Genomic DNA, 21,330 nt, shown 5'->3' with positions numbered 1-21,330 from the left:
CAAGTATTTACAGTCTATGGTTTCAACTGACTTTGTGTTAACATTCCTTTTCAATGGTGTTAACATTACTTTTTAATTGTCTGTTTTTAATTGATCATCATTATTTTAAGGTTTTATATTTTATTTGCTTGTCATGCATTTTAATGTTTCTATTATATGCTCAACGTCATTGTAAATGAGGGCTTCCCTCTCAATGATTTTCGAGTTTAAATAAAGATAATTAGTATTTAAAATATAATTCTCGTCTTATTGCATGCAGCAAAACTGTGCAAGGCTATGTGCTATAGCAGACTGAATCAACAGGTTCTTGAACGTTTCTGACATATTCCTTTAATAATTTTTCTTATTATTTTTTTGCAGTATTTCTGTTGATAGCAATAAGCAGAAGTACATACAACTGAAATCTTTCAATATTCATTTTTCGTATTTGTCAGCTGCACCCATATAAGCATATAATTGTCATTCTCAAGCTTTATTTTTCAAAAATTTTGTATTCATTATTTCTAAGTAACTACTACAAATGTCACCCTGGAGTCTTAAAAATACTTAAAGATCTACTGCAACTTTTGCCATTTTTTTGTTTGTTTTTTATAGTTTATATATCATTTGGAGGATCCTATGAAATGAAAAGCATAATAGTAACTTCTTTACTGCATAATTTCTTAAGTAAATGTATTAACTCATACTCAATATATTCGGAGTTATGTCTCAGAGTGAACCAAAAACTAAAATGTTAAAACTATACTGAACAAAAAAAAAGCAAATGACTCACTCCACACACATCCTATATGTCACATATTGTTTATTGTATTTAATTGCAGGAGCTACAATATTTAACAAAAAGTTAAGAACACATCCAAAGGCAAGTTTATTTCAACCAATTCACAGGAAAAGAAGTAGTTAGACATAAAATAAGACTGATATGGATTTTTTTTTTTCATATTTGCACAGTCTAAACATTCATCTTCTTGGTCAGGTCCTCTCTGGAACCAAAGTGAGACAGACAGAAAGGCAAAATGCAGATTTCTGGATGGTTGTAGGCTATTAAGACATGCAGCTTAATAGGTCAAATAAGCCCAGTAGTGGCACTGTTTTGCATTGAAAGTTTGCCGAAAAGTAAACCTCTTCAACAGCCACAAACAAATATGTACACCACAGCTTCTAGTAATGCAATGTTTTGTAAAGTTCAGGACCCTTGTCTTTAGAAACACACAAATAAGACACAGAGAAGAGTAAGTACTGTAAGCCATGACTGTACAGCGGGTATAAATCAGTGACCTCAAAGACCCAGGTTAACAAACGAAGCATGGCTACGTGAATCAAACAAACACGAGTAAAAGGCTGAAGACCAATCGGATAGTCCTGTAATGTTTCAGCTGTCCAGTTCTGTAAAGGAAAAATCCACCCAAACGTGCCAAGATCGGATTCTTGCCAAGCAAACCTGGCAGAGCTTAAGGGATGTATTCTATTTTTGTGTTTGTGTGGGCTGCAGTGCAATCAGTGTCGAAGTTCACTCTGAAAATGTCTGGAAAAAAAATACAGTGGATGTGTTACTAGAGAAAGAAGGTGTTCGAAGCAAAATATTGCACACATGAGTCAGAGATTTATTTAATAGTGTGTAGCCCATGAAACCACCACAAATTATCACTATCAAATTTTCAAGAGTATTTAAACGTTGCAGCATTCTTTGACACTTTTGGGAAGATTTTTCCTCTAAAACACCTAAAGACACATTTATGGAAAAAAAAAACTAGGAGATCATCTTCTCATGGTTTTGGATATATGAGAAAAAATAATGTAGCACAAATATATATTGACAATATGGTAATTTTATTAACAAGCCTTAACTTTCCAAAACCCTTTCTTCTATTTATATAGAACTATGAGTTCAACTCACATGATATTTTTGTACACAAGCTGCAGCTCTTCCAAACTAATTGACTACAACTGATCCATAAATATACACACAATTGCTGCAGCTGTATATGGACATTCACAAAAGCTGACTTCGTAATAATTCCGAATTTAATTTTGAAAATAGTAAGTTATACAAAGGCTGTATAAAAAGATGGACATTTTGACAGCTTCTCAAAAGTGAGGCCAAAATGAATAGATATTGACGTGCTGCAGTGTAGGTCATACAGCCCACACTCTCTGTGGTAACAGATGGGGGGAAGGATCACACTTTAAAATCAAAATACACGTGGAACAATTTTTTCTCATATAGGTTTTTTGTCAGTATACTTAGTTGGTATCATGTAGATTCATGTCCAAATATACATTTTTCTGAAAAGTTTAATTTTCATCCTTTAGTACAGACTCTGGCCCCAAATGCACAAGATGCCAGCGCCCATTGCAGAGGGTTGTGGCATCTCTTATAGAGATGTGTCGTCCATCTTTACATACAGCCTGAATGAGTATCATTCCAAGTGTATCAGTTGGGTACGATGCCATTTTATTAGGATTTTTTTCTTATCCAAAGTACATTGCCATAGCAGGCACTTTGCAAATCTTTGGCTTTCAGAACACGTTCACAGGGAAAACCCCTTAAGAGCACTGCAGGCTTAAAAGAGAGGCATCATCTCAATTCTTGTCACTACATTTAGGCATGGTGTGTGGAGCTCTGGGAGAAATGACCTTTCACCCAAGAGTACAGGGAGTTGAGTTGAGAGAAACAGAACAGGCTTGTGCGAAGCTTCTATTGTTCACCATTAGATAGAAATAATTATGTGAACTGCATGAGTGTTAACAGTGCATGTTGGACGGAACTGAATCGCTTAAATAAACTGAAGGGTCTGGTTTGTAAGGGAGGTCGGCTTTTTTTTATGTGTAATTAAAAGTAAATGATCACAAATTTAAGGAGATATTGGAGTGCAAACAAGGTTTAAGAGCATTAAATGTCTTTCTGCTGTATTTGATGTAAAACATTTCCGCTCTGAAAAAGTGGCATTATGGAAACCTAAGCTGCAGTATATAGATTAAGGCGTAATAGCCCTTCTAGGCAGGGGGTTTGTCAATCTTCCACTGCTTTGTGGGATTGCTGAACACAGCCTTGATGACTCCGGCCCTCATAAAGGAGGATCCTCGGGTTTCTTCCTCTGGAGTTTCTTCCGTCTCTCTGGGATGACTTACTGACTGTCATGACCCAGCATCCTTCTGTATTTGTCCCATATTTATCCCTCAGCTGGGTCAGCTCCCATCGCTCTCTCTCTCTCTCTTTTCCTGGCTGTGTGATTCTGACCACTGCCTTACCCTTTTTATTTGACCCATTTGGGCACCTGGGCCCCTCAGTCTGGGCCAGCAGTTGTGACCCGTTCCTCACTGTGTGCTCCCAGAGGCGAGCGTTCGGACCCGGTGTCGGTTGATGGCATCCTCGAGGAACCCTGCTACCTTCTCACTATCCTCCTATACAACAAACAGGACAGTTATAACACCAAATATGAGTTAAAAACACTACTTGATGTGCCAGGGGCTTGTTTAGACATGCAGAATCATAGCAACAACATTTATTAATCAATGTTTATCAAGAGAAGTATAGAAAGGTTTTACATCTACCTCAGTTATGAAGGCGTAGTGAACAAGCTCACTGGCAAGGTCTTTTGAGGTGTCGGCTGAAAGTTTCACACATGAGATACTTCAGTTACACATGTCTGTGGTAAAAACGACTATTCTCTAATTTCATAGAAAATGCTTTTATCTGTTTTTTCAAATCATCAACAAAGCCAACAAAATGATTAAAACCATTACTAAACTGATCCTTGTCACAAGTATGTAAAGTGCAGCCTGATTTGCTGCTCTTCCTTTGTGTTGCTGAGCTAAATTTGTCACAAACACAGAAACAAGTCAAACCCCTGGGCTTCACTCAAGAAAAAACAGACATGCATGTTCAGTCTTGTGTCAATTCCACATAACATGTGCAGCTCTAAATCCTCTGTAGCACACTAAGTTTTACTCCTGTTCAACTGACTTTTCCTCTAAGTGTTTCTTTTAATTAAAGTGTGAACTTGTGACTTGATTTGAAATATTTTCGTAGAATCAATGAGCTTAGGTCTGAGAGCCACAGAAGAGTTTAGGGGTGCATAATGTAATGAGAGACGGGCTAAAGCAGAGGTTCCAGATCAACTTGGGCTGCATGTGGCCCCTGAACTGAAATGAGTCTGACACCCCTGGGCTAAAGCCTTGATGGTTTTGGTCTTTTCATTGAATTTGTAGACAGAAAGAAAATATAAAACACTTACTTGGAAGGATGTCACAGCTAAGCTGTCGGTGAAGTTTGTCATCCATCTTCAGAAACAAAGAGAGCTACAGAGAGATGCAAAAGTTACATTTCAATGAAGCTCATGAGAAAAAGAACTTTATGATTTTAATCCTGAAGAAGCCCAACATAAGAGTTTATGCTTCAATGGGCTTAGTACTTGTAATACTGTGTGACTCACATGAGTTTTGGTCCCTTCTTCAATTGACTCCAGGTTACAGTGCATTTGAATAACCTGCAACAAAAACAGCAAAACAGTTAGGGATAGAAAAATGAGCATGCATGCACAAACACATGCAGATCCTGTGTAAGCAACAACACTTTTCAACATGTTTTCAAAACACGATATGTTTAATGTAAGAGCAAAAATATCTCAAAAAACTTGTGCGTTTCATCTTGCATTATGTGTAAAAACGTCAACAGCTCATTGTGTTGTATCCTCAATACTGCAATAAATAAAACCATACTTATTCCTCCTCCATAAGCATTGTTTTGTAAGTGTATTTGTGGTGCATAGCCTGAGAGACCCAGATTGACAGCCAGACTGAGTATCTAATGCTCCTTGAGACACGTCTTTAAGTCTAACCTTCCTGCTCTCTGTCTCCTGGGGTTCAGGTGTCGGCGTTTTGACCGTCTCCACCTGCTCCTGAGACAGGGACAGGGCTCGGGGGACAGGATGAGGCCGAGACGAGGCAAAGTTCATCAAAGGGTAAATCCCATTCCTGAAGAGAGGAAAGGATACAATGTTGAACTCCCAGTATTTACTGACACCAGAGGAGTCAACGACTGTAGGCCCACTTACTTGACATCTTCTAGAAACTTGTCCAGTTCCAGAGGGGACACGTGAGAATATCTACAGGACACCAAGAAACACAGAGAAGAACATTGTGAGTGTTCCTGACATGTTGTAGGATATCTAAATATTCAGTGTGAGGTGCTATTGTGTGATTTTACTTGAGCTGAACTCCTTGTCTGTCTTCATGTTTGATTTCGGCCATGACAGCGTTTGGATCGAAGGACTTGGTTTTCTCTTCCACACAGTTCTCTGGAAGTAAGTCTGGAGATGAAGGACAGGTTTGGACATTGATCAACACATTATAATATTTTTCATTGCATATAGTCACAACTTTAAAAGTTTTGTCTTAACAAAATCAGCTCTTTTGAGATGTTAGAAAATTGGATTGTACGCTAAAGCTAGCAAATATACTAAATATAGTTATGTTTGCCTCTTAAACCCACATACAAGCGATCAAAATGATCGGGTGCACATATAAGCAAGTAAGTATCAGCATGGAAAGTGGAGGAGAGTGACTTTGGTGTGGTTCCTTGGCGTGTGGAGGAGAGAAACTCACACTGGTTGTTGATGAGGCAGTGGGCGGCGAGCAGTTTGAGGGAATGGACCTCGAACAGGACTCGATGGAACAGAAGGTCGTGAGCCGTAGGACGGAGCTTGGCTTCGTGGCGCAAACAAGACTGCGTGAACTCCTGCAGCAAGAGGCAGCAAGAAACTAAGTCCAGTATGTAACTGAAGAACTGAACAGTATGTCCCAGTTTACTGAACTTCTCTCTGTGTCTGTAAAACTGCACTAAGTCTTTTCATGTGGTGCGAAAACAACCCAGAAGCAAGGTGGTGTGTGTGGGCGAGTGTTAATAGAGTAGCAATGTGGGACAGATTGTCTTCATTATCATGTTCCCTTGGTTGGACTGAAGTGTTTATTTAGGACATGGAGTATTTTTGAGACTCACTCTCATGAGAGGATCTTCCAGAGATTGACCTGCATTGATGATGGCCTCTTTGGATACAGCAGTGTCACCATTAGCCTGGATCTCCAACACTGCCATCTAGGGGTACAAATAATTAATCAGCACAATCACACTAAACATTCTCACACAGACGGGTAACTAAGAGGGGTACACACAAGATTAGACAAGACGATTCTGGGCCTGATTCCTCCTTTTGACAGAATTCAGAAAGGCTAAATTATCTGATGATTCTTAAGATGATCTTGTCAGATTTTCCTGTGGGTTTTACGATTGATTTTACTCTCCCTGATCTGCCCAGAAGATGATGAGGATGATTAGCTGATTGGGAAATAAGCTGAAAATCACAACAAACTCAGACATGGTGGAAATAGTGCACATGCATGAAAAGGAAACTCTTTTTCTCATATGCATGTGAGAAATGGAGGACCGACTTGTTGATTTGGGACAACAACACAAGTGTTTACACAACATGTCCTGTGAAACTTACCACAAACAAATTGACAAGAGGAGTTGAAAAGAAATTATGACCGTGATTAATGTACCTGATGATTAACCAATATTTAGCCTGAGAACCATCCCATCATCCACATAGTTTGTTTACTCTAAAGTCACGTTTTATCACGAGAGATTTTGTGAGATTTTGCAAGATGTCCAGTTTTAAGAGTCAGGACACTCAAAACTTGTTGTCGCTGAATGGAATCTGTTAGTGTTGGCTCCTTTCACTGCACACACCGCAAGAACACAACTGTTACATCTGTCATTTTTTTTGTCGTCATTTGTGGAGTCTGTCACATTTTCAAAACCGGCTGAGATTTCAAAGATCTTTCAGTGCAGGCCAGACTTAACAGATGTGTTTGTCTCACCTCCAGAGCGCAGATGCCGAAGGAGAAAATGTCTATGGCGTAATCATCTTCGCCAGCTGGAGAACAGATAAAGAGAAACGGAGATGGAGAAAGTGAGATATGAAGCACTTTGAGGAGGAGCTTGAAAATGAAAAGGATTCATCATTTAGTTTTTGCAATAGATGAGCCTCAAAATGCACCAAAGAATTCACCAATCCTTCTTCATACAGCACTGAAAGCAGATCAGATGTTTTTTTGTTTGAACTAACTGAGCTGGTTGACTACTTTGACATGTTCTTGTTTGTTTACATATTTAATTTTGAGGCCAATCAATTTTTCCTGAGGTAAAATTATCCTTTCACCTAATTTTTACTCATATTTAAAGAGATATGGTTCCAGACTTCCTGCAATTGGCTGAAGATGTTCTTGTTTTCCTTCCCTTTTTCTTGCTTTCTGTTCTGGGATTTTACAAATTTCACATGTTTAAATTCATGTTAGAAAAAGGTAATGACTGAACCTTCCCTGTGGGTGTAAAGAAGAATAGAACAATACATGTTAAAAAACTGAAGCTACAGAACACTACATGCAAAATACCCAGTTGGAGCATCCTTACCTCCATATTCTGGAGCAAAAAAATGCAGATTCCTCTGCTCGTCGCGGTGCTGCCTCCCTTTACCATGCACACTTGCATCTGGAAACACTGGATAGACAGACACAGAAAACAAGGCGAGGTTAGCTTAGATAAAATAATGAGTAGATATGATACCAATGAAGACACGGCCACAACAAAGTTATCTATTTCTTACCATTTACAAAAAGCCGATGCCAAACTGTGGAAAGAAAATCAAGGCAATTGAGATTTTTATTCTTTAAATTAAACTGCAGAGATTAAAAGGTAAATCCAGAAATCCACGACAGTCTCAACAGGTCACACTACCAGCTGTAGTTACACTAAAAGCCCTGCAGGGAGCAGACCTGAGCCAATTTTGATGAGGCCGTTGTGCTGGATGAAGATGGTGTCACACGTCAGGTTGCCATGGATTATCGGAGGGTCGCAAGAGTGCAGATAGCTGCCAGAACACAATGAAACACCTGGTCAATGGGATTGATGTGATGACAGATAATCTCTGATGATTAAAGTCCAGAGGAAGAAATGAGTCAGTACCTGAGGGCAGAGAGAATCTGGGTGCACCATCTCTTCCAGGCCTGAAAGATAGAGTGACAGAGAAACATGAATGCATGTGGACATGTAATTGCATTTTTAGGCAGTGTTACACTGGAATATAACAAGCACTCTTTAGAGTATATGAAAATGACTCCATAGAGCACTGTTATGATGCCCTTTCTGCAACATGTAGCACTTCATTTTACAATAAAAGCCAAAGTGTAATGAAGAGAACATAAAATAAGAGCAAGAGGATGCTGTGTAATCTAAAAGCAGGTTTTAAACACTGTGAGGATAATATATATGTCAAGGAAGACTTAGCCACTGGGGCTGTCTGGTTACATAATCTGTAATCCTGTGGGAAATATGGATCTGAAAGAGGTTCTGACTGCAGTACCTAATGCCGCCACCACGGCACAGACTGACACACAGACACTGTCAGTATGTGACTAGAGTGAAAACACTGACCTTCACATTCATCGTCTTGTGATTCTTCTTTGTCTTCTTCAGGAACTGCTTGAGGCTGCCAGACGACATGTACTCTGTGATGAATATGACCTGTGAGGCACAGATGAAGGAGAGAGAGAGCTGTTAATGAACCAAGCTGAAAGAAAGAAGACAAAAAAGAGGTAGAAGGAGCAGAGACGATTATAAAAAGCAGTACCCGCGCCTGGCTCTCCTTCATGTCCAGCCAGTACTTGTGGAACTTGACGATGTTCGGGTGTTCGACCTGCATCAGGTTCTCAAACATCTCCTTGATCTTATCCTGAGAAACATACATGAGAGATCATTCACGCCTTCTCATTTCAACCAAACAAGAGCCTCCCATCGGAGCTAAACATTTTAGTTAATTACAACAATTAAAATAATTCATTTATATACAAAAATTAAGAATAACTGACAAATTTAAGTGTCAGATTCTTCTTATTCCACTTAGGGTTATCTGTTCTCTGACTTCTAGTGAGTCTGGGTCTTTGCTTTAGGTCTGGTATATAATTTTGTTTGTATGTCAAAGTGCTTTGTAAACCTCTGTTTTTGAAGGTGCTTCATAATGTTTTTTCATTTATTTTAATTTTAATTATTTTACGTTATATTTTGGGGGCTTTTAAACCTTTATTGATAGGGGGAGAGGACAGTGGATAGTGCAGGAAAGTAGGAGAGACTGGGGAAGGGAGCCGCAGTCTGGATTCGAGCCCGGGCCGCCCATTACATGGGTGCGCAGCTTGTCCATTAGACCAAGTCCGCACCCGTGCTTCATAATGTTTAAATTAATGTCAGATATTTGGTATATTTTTTAGTCTTGTTTGCATTTCACACAATCAATTCACTATGTATTTACAGCAAACACAGAAATGAAAAACCTGTTTAATATTTCCACCTCAAGGTCGCAGTGAGTTCTGCAGGGAAAATATTAAAACACAGAATTTGTTGACTTTGAATTTAAAAATGATACAAAGAAATGGAATTAATGTTTGAGGTATGTTTTTTTTTTAAATGAGAGAATATTTTATTGTTTACTTCTAAATTTGGGAAACAAATCATTAAAAAAAGATAAAGGTAGAAGATTATTGGTCCTTGTAGATTGGAACCCATGATGGACTCAAATCAACTTAAAATAAAATAGTTTTGGCTGTAGGCAAACCCTTCAGAAAAGGATGAAGACTGCAATCACAGGCTGTATAGACTATGAAATCTAATTTAGTAGAAGTATAACATTTATAAAAACAAGTATGGTATGCAATTGATTTGAATTGGATATACTGAAGTTACGGGATGTTCTGAACTTCCGATTCATATAAATGTAAATTTAAAAGCTGATTAGTCGACTAGAGACAACCAGAAAACTGTCAAAATTGAGCGTAATTATTTAACACAGATGAAACAGGATCAAATAATCTGTGAGTAAACGATGTCGAATTGGTTTTGAGCTAGCACCAACAGCCTTAGGCCCCTGTAGGTTGACATAAAATTAGAATTTCTCGGACGTTTAATTGTTCAATGGATTAAACGAAAACATCCCTTCTTTTCAAGTCCTCACCTTCACATAGCTTGAAACTAGCTTTAGTGTCAGGCCTAATAACCTTATTCTAATCTAGACAGACTGTAGCCAATAGTGTTTGATGCTGCTTTTCTAACCTTCAGAGAATTAAATCTCATGGTACCTCCTGTGCTTTGAAGACCTTCTTGTCAGAGAACAGCACCTCGTTCCACACCACCTCCACGCCCTCCTCTGTGTCCATGGCCAGAGACGCACTTTCCACACCCGGGACATTACCTTGGCTCACCTGTAGGGGGCAGGCACAAACACATGTAGGAGTTAAGTATTTTTTTAACACAACACTGACAGACAATCATCTTAAAATTACATTCATATCGTAATATGTTAGCAAATACATGCTTATTTATACATTGAAAGATGTAAGCATTTGTCTTGAGTCATGTTTCAAACAATCAGTAAGTCCAATATTTGCCGATGGTGTTTGTTCTCCACCAACATGTCGTGTAGGGCTTTTTCAACGCTTATTAATCCACTATATTCACATGCAAGTTGCTGTTTGGTTAATCCTTCTATGGGAGTGGCTACATGACTGAATTAAAATGGTTCAGTTTTGTGTCTTAAAACAAAAACAATGGGCTTAAAGAAGCTAAAATACTGTGCAGAGCTTAAGAAGGCCACAAATTTGGGTGATAGTTATCTGCGGCTTCGTTACTATCACCGACCCCTTTTTATGAACCTACAATATCATGAATATAATTAATAACATATCAAAACTACAGTCTGTGATGCCTAATATCTACATAAACACCATTGATGCATGGGAAGACATCATTTTGAACAGAAAGAACATAATTCCCTGTACTAACCCTGCAAAAACTCAAGATCTTACCAAGAGAAATGGTCTCATTTTTTGTCAAAATGTCTTATCCCACTTGATTTAAGATAAATTTATTTAACAAGTAACATCTGAGCAAGATAGAGGGACTTGTTTTAAGACGATGCATCTTAAATATCCTGTTAGGTCAAACAATCTTGAAATTATCTTGTTTTGAGTTGTAATTTAGAAGAAACAAGGTTTATTTTACATTTCATACATTTTTCAAGCTGAGATCTTATTTGTAGAGGACGGATAATCTTGATTAAAGACAAACACTTTACTTGATTTAAGTAAATGCTTTTTTATTGGAGAATCTATCAGAAAACAGCTCCATTGATAAAAGAAAGAAAGAAAGAAAGAAAGAAAGAAAGAAAGAAAGAAAGAACGAAAGAACGAAAGAACGAAAGAAAAGTTGTTTTGTTTTAAGGCTGGGTTACAGTTTTCAGGCACTGTTTCTTCTAAATCAGATAAAAAGTATACATCCTCAAACTACATGCACACAATGAAACATCTACTTTTGAGCATAGCTGGCTTATCCTAAAAAACAACAGGACTGAATATTAGTACATCCAGCTAACTATGAGAAGACATTATATCTCAAAATGGTCAAATTAAACTTTGTAATCTTATTTCAAGTACAAGATGGTCTTAAACCTAGAGAGGTGCCGCTATAATACAACTCAAATTAAAGTGAATATATCTCAAATGAAGAAGTTGACATGAAATGTATTGAGTGAAAAAATACTCATTTTTTTAGCATTCCTGGCTTATTCTGAGACACTAAGCTTTAAAATACTGATAAAATATTTCTTAAAATAAGTTTTCCCTGCTAATTTTAAGATCATAGTTTTCTAAATATTACATCTTAATTTAAGAAATCTTACCAAGCAAATTTTCACTTGTTCTATTTGCAGATTTGTTTTGCTTATTTCAAGGAAAAAGTACTTTGAAATACGTTTTTTTTCTTGATTTTGGAGGGGCATTTTTTCCAGTGCATGGTGTACATAATGCCGCCAGTTTCATGTTAATGAAAGTAACAGGAGTCATAGGATGAGCAGCAGCTGGCGTAAAGAGGGAAAAGATGGATTAGTAGGAGACCACGAGAAGCAAGGGGATTGAGGGATGTAGGATTTAGAAAAGAAGTGAGAGAAAAAAAGGGAAGCCAAGTGAAGTGAAGTGGAGTGAAGAGGCAGTGTCTATAATCTGACAGAGGCAGACAGCTCGGGGCGCCGACAACATTTTTTCAGCAGGGTAAAAAAGCCTAGGACAGCTCCTCACAGGATATTGCTGCCTCAGCAGAGTTCACCTGATGTAACCTCCTGATACTGGATACTGGAGGCTCAGCTCAGGTTACAAGTTCATTGCTAGAGAGTGTTAGCTATAATGGAGGACCCTGAATTGCTGCTGACCTTGCATGTAGTTAAAATATTAGAGAAGAAAATACTTTTTAAAGGCTGTCCCTGGATTTACTTTGTTAGGACTGTTAAATCTGACTACACAGCAAGGAACTTTTATCAGTCCAGGAACCTGATCTGACCTCTTTTGGATTCCCCCACAAGGATCGATAAAAGTATTAACTTTTATAGTTGCAGTGAACATTTAATTATTGATCTTGGTGTCAGCGGCCCAAATTTTAAAAAGATATAAATCAATCAGTTTCCTAACTCCAGGAGCTGATCCAGTCCAAGTCTGATTTTAGGAAAAACTGAATCTTCATTCTGTCAAAGTCTAAGGCTAAAGGCAAGGTCATTTTACACAATAGATGTGTTTGATGTGAAGTAGGTCAACAGTACACACGGCAACCAGTTTGTCAACAAAACCTTTCAGCATGTCACCAGTAAGGCTGTTTTCATGACAACCCTGCTAAGGACACTGATGTTGGATGACTTTAAAATGCACCCTTGCAACTTTTGAACTTTGGCCATACCAGGACTAGAGGTGTTCTCTTCCTGCTTTAAATACATAATGTGATTATGGAGCTGAAAGCCTCTAAAAAAAAAGAGAAGTAATCGTTGATTTTAGACGCAACAGTGCCAGCAATGAACATGACGACAGCAGAAGCTCTTGAAAGCAGTTTTTGACCGTGAGTCAGTCTATTCAGTTCTCTTAGTCATTACTCATTTCTATCAGTGTTCTGACGGCAGTCAATCAGTACTTACTTTTGTTCACTGACTCAGCGAATGAAAGAAGAGTGAAGGACAGACAGTCTGAGGAGTGTGTTTCAGATATTTAGTGTCAGACTGAGGGATGTGAGGACATCAAATCATAAAAAATCAAAGTGAAAATGAATTGCGCCTCCATTTCTGCCTTCAAGATGGACTACAAGTGTGCAGAAGTGTGTGTAAATTCTTTATCCCACCTCCTCTATAAGTTGTTGTTTTTATAGAGAGTCCTCTCTATTGTTTTTTGCAAATATTTTTATTGACAGTAAAGATACCACAACATGTTGATGGATCTCTGTTGCAAAAGAATACTAAAAAGGAATATTTGAATAGTGTTGACCATATTCACACAGCTGCCCATCTTACTGTGGCATCAAACCCAGGGTTGCTGGAGCTAAAAGGATGTTACAAAGTCATACTTCTGAGCTTCATCATTTTTGGGAGTTGTTATTAGTTCACTGCTTCTAAATAATCAGCAACCAATGAGACAAAAAAATGAAAAATCAAGAATGAAATCTGATCATTCTTTAACAATAAAACATCACGTTGTATGGCTACAGCCAAATTATGACTAACGCTAGCATCCAGCCACTCACTTAACATTTACATGTTAGCAAGAAAGAAGCTGGAAGTTAATTTTCTCTAGAAGTTTTGCACAATTCAATAAGGAAGGTTTTAAGTTCTAGCTTCCAAAATATAAGTTTGGAAAAAATAAATAGTTAGCACTAGAGGTGGGAATCGAAAACCGGATCTGACTTAGAACCGGTTCCAATTGATCAATTCCATCGTAACTGTACACCTCAAATGTTATCGATTCTTCTTAACGATTAATTTCCCAGCATGACGTCACACACTCTGTGACATAGAACTCATTAAACCACGAGGAAACATGGAGAGGAAAAGCGTTTTTTCCTCTCCAAATTCACAGTATTTTCCTCTAGGCTCCAGGGGCCACATCCGGACTCAAGTGGCTGAAAATGAGGCAACGAGAGTGGGTAAAATACGTCCGCGATGACCCCCGGAGGAAAAGCGTTTTTTCCTCTCCAAATTCAAAGTCTTTTCATCCAGGCTCGAGGGACCACGTCTGGACTCACATGGCCGAGAATGAGGTCAACCTATTGTTCAGTATGTTCAAGTTGAATATGTTCATGTTCAGTCTTGTGCAGACATAATTTTGGAAAAAATAAAATAGTTTCTTTTGGTGCGGAAGACTGTGTAGAACTACTTTTTCCCCCTCAAAAAAATACTCAGGAATCGTTAGGAGAATTGATAAGGAACTAGATTGATAAGCAGAATCGACAATGGCATTGAAATTGATAAAATCTTATCAAGTCCCACCCCTAGTTAGCACACTTCACAGCTAGGTAATGTTAGCTAGAAAGTGCTAGGATGGTAGCATTAGCTGTTGTCTAAAAGTAGCTAATAAGCTCATAATATGTAGTTTTACTTCAAAACGCGCCCAGAATTCTCTCTCCTTTTTTACATTTCTTTTAACCAAATAAGATGGAATTTAAAGAATTGTTGAGGAACCTTCATTTTTACAACTTAACAATCCTGAATAACAGTAGCACATTACAACAGCATTGAGCTCCTTAACCTGAGTGTGACGTTGAGGAAAATGGCCATTGTGTGAATAAGGTGAATGTCTATGCTTGGAGCAAGTAAATAGTCAACACAAGCCAAATTGGGATCCATTAAAAACGAACCACTTTGCCATATAGAACTATAAGTTGTACAAAAAAACTCAAGAGATGCCTTCACATGACTGGAAACCAGCAGGATGTCAACTTGCTCTTAAAAATGTCCCTTAGTTCAAACAAATAATTTCCTCAGACCATAAAAACAGCTTCTGAATACAAGCACACACACTTTGGTTCAACAGGTTAAGTCTTTTAAAAAAACAGGCAATAAATCTGTACAACATAGCTTTAAAGTAAATCTTCAACAAATTGCATTTTAAACCCTCTCTCTAACAATTTCCTGTTGCTGAATCTAATAAATGACACTCCTCCTGGTTGGTTGACTCTGCTCCAAAATAAGCCTCAACCCTTCGTCTTTCATGCACAATGCGAGTAGAGTTCAGACATGAGGCACTGAAAACATAAGCAACACTCCTCTTTCATCACCATCATCATCATCATCATCATCATCATCATCATCATCATGTCTGTGGTCTTTAAACGTCAGCTGGGTGTCTGAGATGAACAGCTGGGAGCTCACACACAGCTCGATGGCAGGGTTGTGTCTAAACGACTATTATTTGCACCTCAATTACTACTTTTTACAGCTAAATGCTAACCATTGATATATTCTACAGAGCTCCACTTGTGCCACACTTCATGACATCATTAGTCGAGACTTGGAGGATGAATGGAGTCAAAAACGTCTTTCTGTATCCGGCTCCACAGACGGAGGCTTGTCAACAGAAACTGAACAAGCAGTAATCAGAGGGACCACAAAAACTGCCATAAATACTCAGGTTTGAGTCATCTTAGAGAGAGATTTCCATGAAGTATGCCAGCCACAAGGGAAATAGAAATGTGCCATGAAATGTTTTCGGTCACTGTGGGGTTTTTTTTTATTGCTCTGAGCAGCTGTGAAGCTCACTGAAAGCGAGATAACACATGTAATCCTGCTACACTGAATTTTCAAAAGGTGATAATCTGATTATAGGTATTACTGAGCTGGAACAAAGCAGATAGTAAAGTGGATTCCTACGCTTCATTATCTGCAATGAAGGAATCATGTAAGTCCCCTCTGGCGTCAGGGCTGGGCTGTTGTTTGTTTTCTCCCAAAGTTGAGAAACACTTGGTCCCCAGTCTCAGTGTCCACGTCCCAGGGGCCTGTTGCTTGGTCGTGGTAGCGTGAGACTTGTAAACAGCACACGGAGGCTGGCCTGTGATTGGCTACAGGAAGGGAGGTGGGTTCAGGGTGTGGAGAGGGATTGAGGGATCGAGTGTTCATGTCGAAACAACACTGACTTTCTATTCTGATGTTTGTTCGCTCTACATCTAAGCCGGGTTGAACTGGATCCTGAAGGCTGTGACACTAACCTCACATTACCTCCACGCAACATGTTTTCCTGTGCTTACACAATTGTGTGTGGTATTATGTTTTCTGTATTTTGAATTGTAAATCGAAGGCAATCCTTTATGTCCTGACTTTAACGCCGGTATTAACTAAAGATATGCTAGAATGCTGCAAGTGGAGCAGATTTCAGGACGGGGATAACAGTAATAGCTACTTTGGAAACCAATTTAATGACAGCCACAAAATGTAGGACAACAAAACGCTGCATGTGGCTTCATTCAACACTTCTTTGTCATTTCACATGCAGTACATATCTTTGTAATGGTGAAACAACAACTAAAACCTACAAGCAAGACAGGAAGCATAATGTTACAACAATTTAACCTCAATTTATATCTATTCAGATAATATCTGACTATTTAAAGAGGGATTTGTAGGTCTGTCTGCACCCAACAGAGCACAGTATTGAAGTGGCGCAGTTTGGCCAGGTTGTGGAGCTAAACCAGCACTAAGTTTGGATCTGCAATTTTTAACCATATGTTTTGGAAACTAGACAGTTTTTTATTTTTATTTTTTTGATCCGGAACAAGCGGCAACCTCTGCTTTCAACAGAAAAAAAGTAATGATGAAGGGGAAAAACTGCAGTTCCTTAAGTGTCCACTTGGAGCTGGGTCACAAAAGCCCAGGAAGCCCCATTAACAACCATGTTAATGCTTGTATATGCTGTAAAAAAACACTGTATGTGGGGTAGGGCTGTCAATGAATATTCTAAATTCATATCTATTCGAATATTTAAAAAAAACTGAGATTTGATTGTGAAAATTAATATTTGACCGTGAGAAAAAAAAACAGATTGGCGGCTGCTTTGCGAGTGGGCGCATTGCATGACGGGTCAGGGACAGATCACAGGAGTCCCACATGCACAGTGTGAAGCAGATGGCAGAGATAAATCTTTCCGTCCCTGGACCCTCAGTGCGCTCTGAACGCGGCTTTTCCTCCGCTGGGAATATAGTGAATAAAAAGACATCGGCACTGGCCTCTTCACATGTGGACTGTCTTGTGTTTTGGCAAATAACCTGTCAGGCCTACAACCCTTCATTGACAGTGGACTAAAAGAGCCCGACAATCAGTGACACTGGGATAAAATGCAGTTTTTCCTCTCTTTTTTTTTAATACTAGCACAGAGAATGTAAGTGGATGAGCGAGTGAGAGGTCTATAGACTTAAAAGTGTTACAGTATAGGCCATTAGGTCATTAACTTGTTTTGTAATGTGTAGGTATGTTTTAGGCATGTTAAATCTGAAATAAAAATACCTATACAAGTAGTGATGTCTCCTCGTATTAGTTTGTCCACCTGTTAGACATAATGCACAAATATAGATATTCAAATGGTTCGAACCTATGTTGTTTTTTTAGAGCAAATATTCAAGCGTGATTTTGGAGCAATTTTGACAGCCCTAATGTGGGGTACATCTTTTTCAAATTAACCTAATTGAGACTTTAAGGTATGGATAGATTTGCATGATTTGGGGCACCGCTGATTTGAGTGACGGGTGGGTGTGTTGTAGCTGTGTTAGTAGGAGGCTAAAGGCCCGCCTCCTCGTCTTTGCCTGTCACTAAAGTCAACAGAAAGTGCGACAGAGTCAGCATTTCCAACATGGCGACCGCAATCATTTGGACTCATTATTACACTTCTTCAGAAATCAGTGGGTAATGGATGATATCACTGGGACTACATCAATTTTGTATAGTCTATGGTCCAGAAGAATCTTTCTGTGTAAGCCACACCCATCTGAGTCACTTATGATTTTCTGTTTTTCAGTATTTCAGCCAATATGAAATAATCATCAGCAGGATATCTCTGCGCAGAGAGATGAGTCTTTGTCTGTGTGTAAGACTGTCCTGTGGATATCTGCTGAGCCCTTTATCTGATCGACTTCACACTTGGCAGGTGTTTTGATGAGGACCTGGGGGAGTAGAGTACGTAGAGGGAACTAGATCAGATGAGCAAAACAGTTCAGACAGAACATCACAAACCTAGCAATCAGCTGTTATGCACAGGCCTGAGTAACCAACAGAGACACAGGAGGACTGTACCAGTTCTTGTCAGAAACTCATCTTTTGTTACTGTCTTAGTTTTGACTAAGATCTTAATTGATCAACACAGCAGGTTACCCACAATCCAATGGAATGCCAGGTGATGTAAATTAGAGGAAGAATGAAATATTGCACTTACAGACTAACAGAAAGCTGAGGTGCTCATGTTTAGAAAGTACGAAAGCAGTTTGCACACCAAACCACTTTTCTGTTTCTGCCCTGAGTAAAGATAGTACCACAGAGATTCGACTGGAAATTAGGAAAGTGAGAGAGATACCACTGAGTGAAGACGTCAAGCTAAAATCCATCCAATCATAGAGTGAAGTGCTTGTCCTCCTTCACTGAAACATTGGCTGGACCTTGTGCGGTGACAGTTTCATTGACCTGAATCAGAGTGGGATCTCTTACACGTTGATAAAGGCTGCCGAATTACCTCAAAATGAGAGAAGGTGAGAGACAGAGTCAGCCAGAGGGAGGCTTAGCTCTTAGCAGAGACGTACAGTATAGTGTAGCACTTTCAGTGTGATGTTCCCTGCCGAGGCTTCTTATATGAAAGCATGTCTTTGTCTCCGACTGTGTGGGTCCAAACCTCGCTGTGACAAAGAGCTTTGTTTCCCACACATCAGCTTCTCGCCTCATATCTACGCTGCACCACATTAATATTAAATAAGTAGGTTCTGTATCGCAAAAGGCTACACCCAATGATCTGCATTATGCAGCCTGTGGCAGATACTTGCTAGGTGTCTGTACTGTATGTAAATGAGAGCAGGCTGTTTTCACTCTTGCTCCAAGCTTTCTCTCTTTGAGATTTTAACGGCACCAAAGAGGAGCAGGATCAAAGAGACCAAATGGAAATGCAGGAGGAAGAAACTCTGCTGTGTGGATATATGAGAAAAGAGAAATGCACTCTAAAAATGAATCGTGTTCAAAATTTTGAGTCCAAACAAATTAAGTTAGGTTTAGGAAATGATCATATAGTCTGTTTGGGATAGAATGAGATCATAATTCAGGTTCAGTATGAAGGAACATTAAAGTTATCTCATGTATTTAAGCTAAGATAAAAAAACGAGTTTCTGTAGCTCCTTTCACACATGCACACAACTCCTGAAAATGTTTTTTACTTTCTCCTTCAAAGAAAATAATGTTGGAATAAATGGGATGTGTGAACAGGTGCAGATCCAGAGGAGTGACCACGGGTGGCATGGTCCTCCTTGAAAACTAAATGGCCCACCCAATAATTCTAGAGTATAACTGACTAGTTCCCTCATCAAAGGTTGGGACTTGTGTTAACATTAACTACTTTGACTGTGTTGCAACTGACTGCTGGTAGCTTTCTTTGCATGTAGATGAAGCACATTTCCATTTGTAAGTACTTTAAATCGTGATTTTTGATGTAAAGAAGAGCTCTGCTCTGTTACTTGATAAAGTTGAAAAATATACACAATAATTACATTTTTTGTAAATCATTCATGCAAGTTCTTCAAGTAGGTTTAAAAATAGGAGACAGAAAGGGTAAACAAAATGCTATTCATTCATGTAAGTATGCACACTGAATACACTATGTCACGGTCACCCCTGCATAAGTTAGTAACCCTGTTGGGCCACCCCAAGTGCAGAAGTCTGGATCTGCCCCTGGTGAGACAAACCAGACTACACTGTGTCTAATCCAAAATTTCCTGTTGCTTAATGAGCCCCCTTACCCCCCCTCCTCCCGGTTCCTGTCCGGTCAGTGTGGAGGCCCTGAGCCACTGACCGTCTGCTGACCTTCACCGTCCACGAGCAGCTCTCCACTCTGTCTCTCACATCTCTCTCTCTCTCTGTTTCTTTCTATCTCGCCCCAGGATGTCACATGTGCAGCACACAATCAGGTCAGCGTCTCAGACTGTGTGTTTGTGTGTGTGTGTGTGTGTGTGTGTGTGTGTGTGTGTGTGTGTGTGTGTTTGTGTGTGTGTGTGTGTGTGTGTGTGGGTGTGTGTGTGTGTGTGTGTGTGTGTGTGTGTGTGTGTGTGTGTGTGTGCATGTCTGCTCAGCATGAAGCGTAACGAGATGGCACCAGCCGCTGTGACTAGTTCAGCGGGGGACAGAAAATTTGCAAATCAACCATCTACAGTCCAGTAACACGATGGTCTGTTTTAATCATCAGGAAAAATCAGCTGTGAGGACCATTTACTCTTTCATGGATTCTCTTCACGTGTCACATTATCTAAATTAAACCGCTGCCCAGACCTTGACTCTCAGTTCGACCTCCTTTAAAGGACCCACAATGTCAAACAGGCTCGTAAGCAGACGGATCAGCACCCATCACCTCTCACTTTTTCATTTTCTCACGAAGCGCTTAAAGCTCCCTACTTAGAGGAATGTAGGACAGCGAGGTGGGCAGATGGATACAGAGCGGAGAGCTGCTGTAAAACAAACAGAAACAGGACACAGTGTAGACAAAACACAGAGAAAAGCAGGGATAACTTTCCAGTCTATTTCATGAAGCTCTGCAAATAATTTAAAAGCAGGGAGGAAGGATTTTGTGTCCTGCTGAGCTGTGACTTTTGTCCAATTTTAACAAAAGGACTTCAGATAAATCTCCAGCAAAGACAGTGAGCCTTGACCAATCTTGTGGTTTTTTTCCTGCATAACTAAGGCATAAACAGGCATTACGCAGCCTTCACAATAGATTACAAAACGTTAAGTGTATGCAGATGTCTTTTAAATAAGTAGCATTTGTGTTGCACTGGTCTGAGTCTGTGTTTCAGTCTGTACCAGGCCTGAGAGATTACACTGTCCGCGCTGTCCTCGCTCCCATTGTCACAGCGACAAAGCAGCAGATTTAAAAGGCCAGCAGGAGAGAGATGGCAACACCACAGCTGCATTCAAGAAGTGAAAAGCTGCTCTGACTGGGATGTGATAAGCACGGGAAGTGTTGGGCAGACTCATTACATAATGCCTTTTTGCCTAGTGACAGCGATTCCACTGAATTGAAGCTTTGATCTCACGTCTACCTGAAGGACGCGAGGATGAATAAGGATGTGTGAGTGTGTAATGCTGTAAACATGTGTGAGTGAAGTGTTGTTTTCACACCAATTTACACTGCAAGTCTGAGTCTGTCTGAGTCTGTCTTATGAGGAATGCTTGGTTCATTTAGCAT

General features: G+C 39.4%; 1 protein-coding gene across 3 annotated transcripts in view; it reads right to left on the bottom strand.

Annotated features, from left to right (window-relative positions):
- Positions 1–784: 784 nt before the first annotated feature.
- Positions 785–21,330, bottom strand: part of nrbp2b (nuclear receptor binding protein 2b) — a 49,338-nt gene continuing 28,792 nt past the window's right edge. The window contains exons 2-19 of one of the 3 annotated variants that reach the window (XR_004634576.1): positions 10,189–10,311; positions 8,691–8,792; positions 8,495–8,584; positions 8,027–8,067; positions 7,837–7,931; positions 7,668–7,691; positions 7,475–7,561; positions 6,883–6,938; positions 6,002–6,097; positions 5,608–5,740; positions 5,210–5,312; positions 5,058–5,108; positions 4,842–4,977; positions 4,437–4,490; positions 4,239–4,302; positions 3,556–3,611; positions 3,253–3,405; positions 785–1,525 (exon numbers count right to left, since the gene is read on the bottom strand). Coding sequence is in view for 2 of the 3 variants with exons in the window: in XM_034706797.1 (XP_034562688.1) it covers positions 3,319–3,405; positions 3,556–3,611; positions 4,239–4,302; positions 4,437–4,490; positions 4,842–4,977; positions 5,058–5,108; positions 5,210–5,312; positions 5,608–5,740; positions 6,002–6,097; positions 6,883–6,938; positions 7,475–7,561; positions 7,668–7,691; positions 7,837–7,931; positions 8,027–8,067; positions 8,495–8,584; positions 8,691–8,792; positions 10,189–10,311 (1,398 nt within the window). In the remaining variant the exon portion in view is untranslated. Of the gene's footprint in view, positions 3,406–3,555; positions 3,612–4,238; positions 4,303–4,436; positions 4,491–4,841; positions 4,978–5,057; positions 5,109–5,209; positions 5,313–5,607; positions 5,741–6,001; positions 6,098–6,882; positions 6,939–7,474; positions 7,562–7,667; positions 7,692–7,836; positions 7,932–8,026; positions 8,068–8,494; positions 8,585–8,690; positions 8,793–10,188; positions 10,312–21,330 lie in introns of all 3 variants that reach the window. The other 2 variants (XM_034706797.1, XM_034706798.1) reach the window with 2 other exon arrangements.

The sequence above is a fragment of the Notolabrus celidotus genome, chromosome 17 (genome assembly GCF_009762535.1).
Source record: "Notolabrus celidotus isolate fNotCel1 chromosome 17, fNotCel1.pri, whole genome shotgun sequence".
In the NCBI taxonomy this organism is placed as follows: Eukaryota; Metazoa; Chordata; class Actinopteri; order Labriformes; family Labridae; genus Notolabrus; species Notolabrus celidotus.
This window is presented reverse-complemented; position numbering and strand designations above follow the sequence as displayed.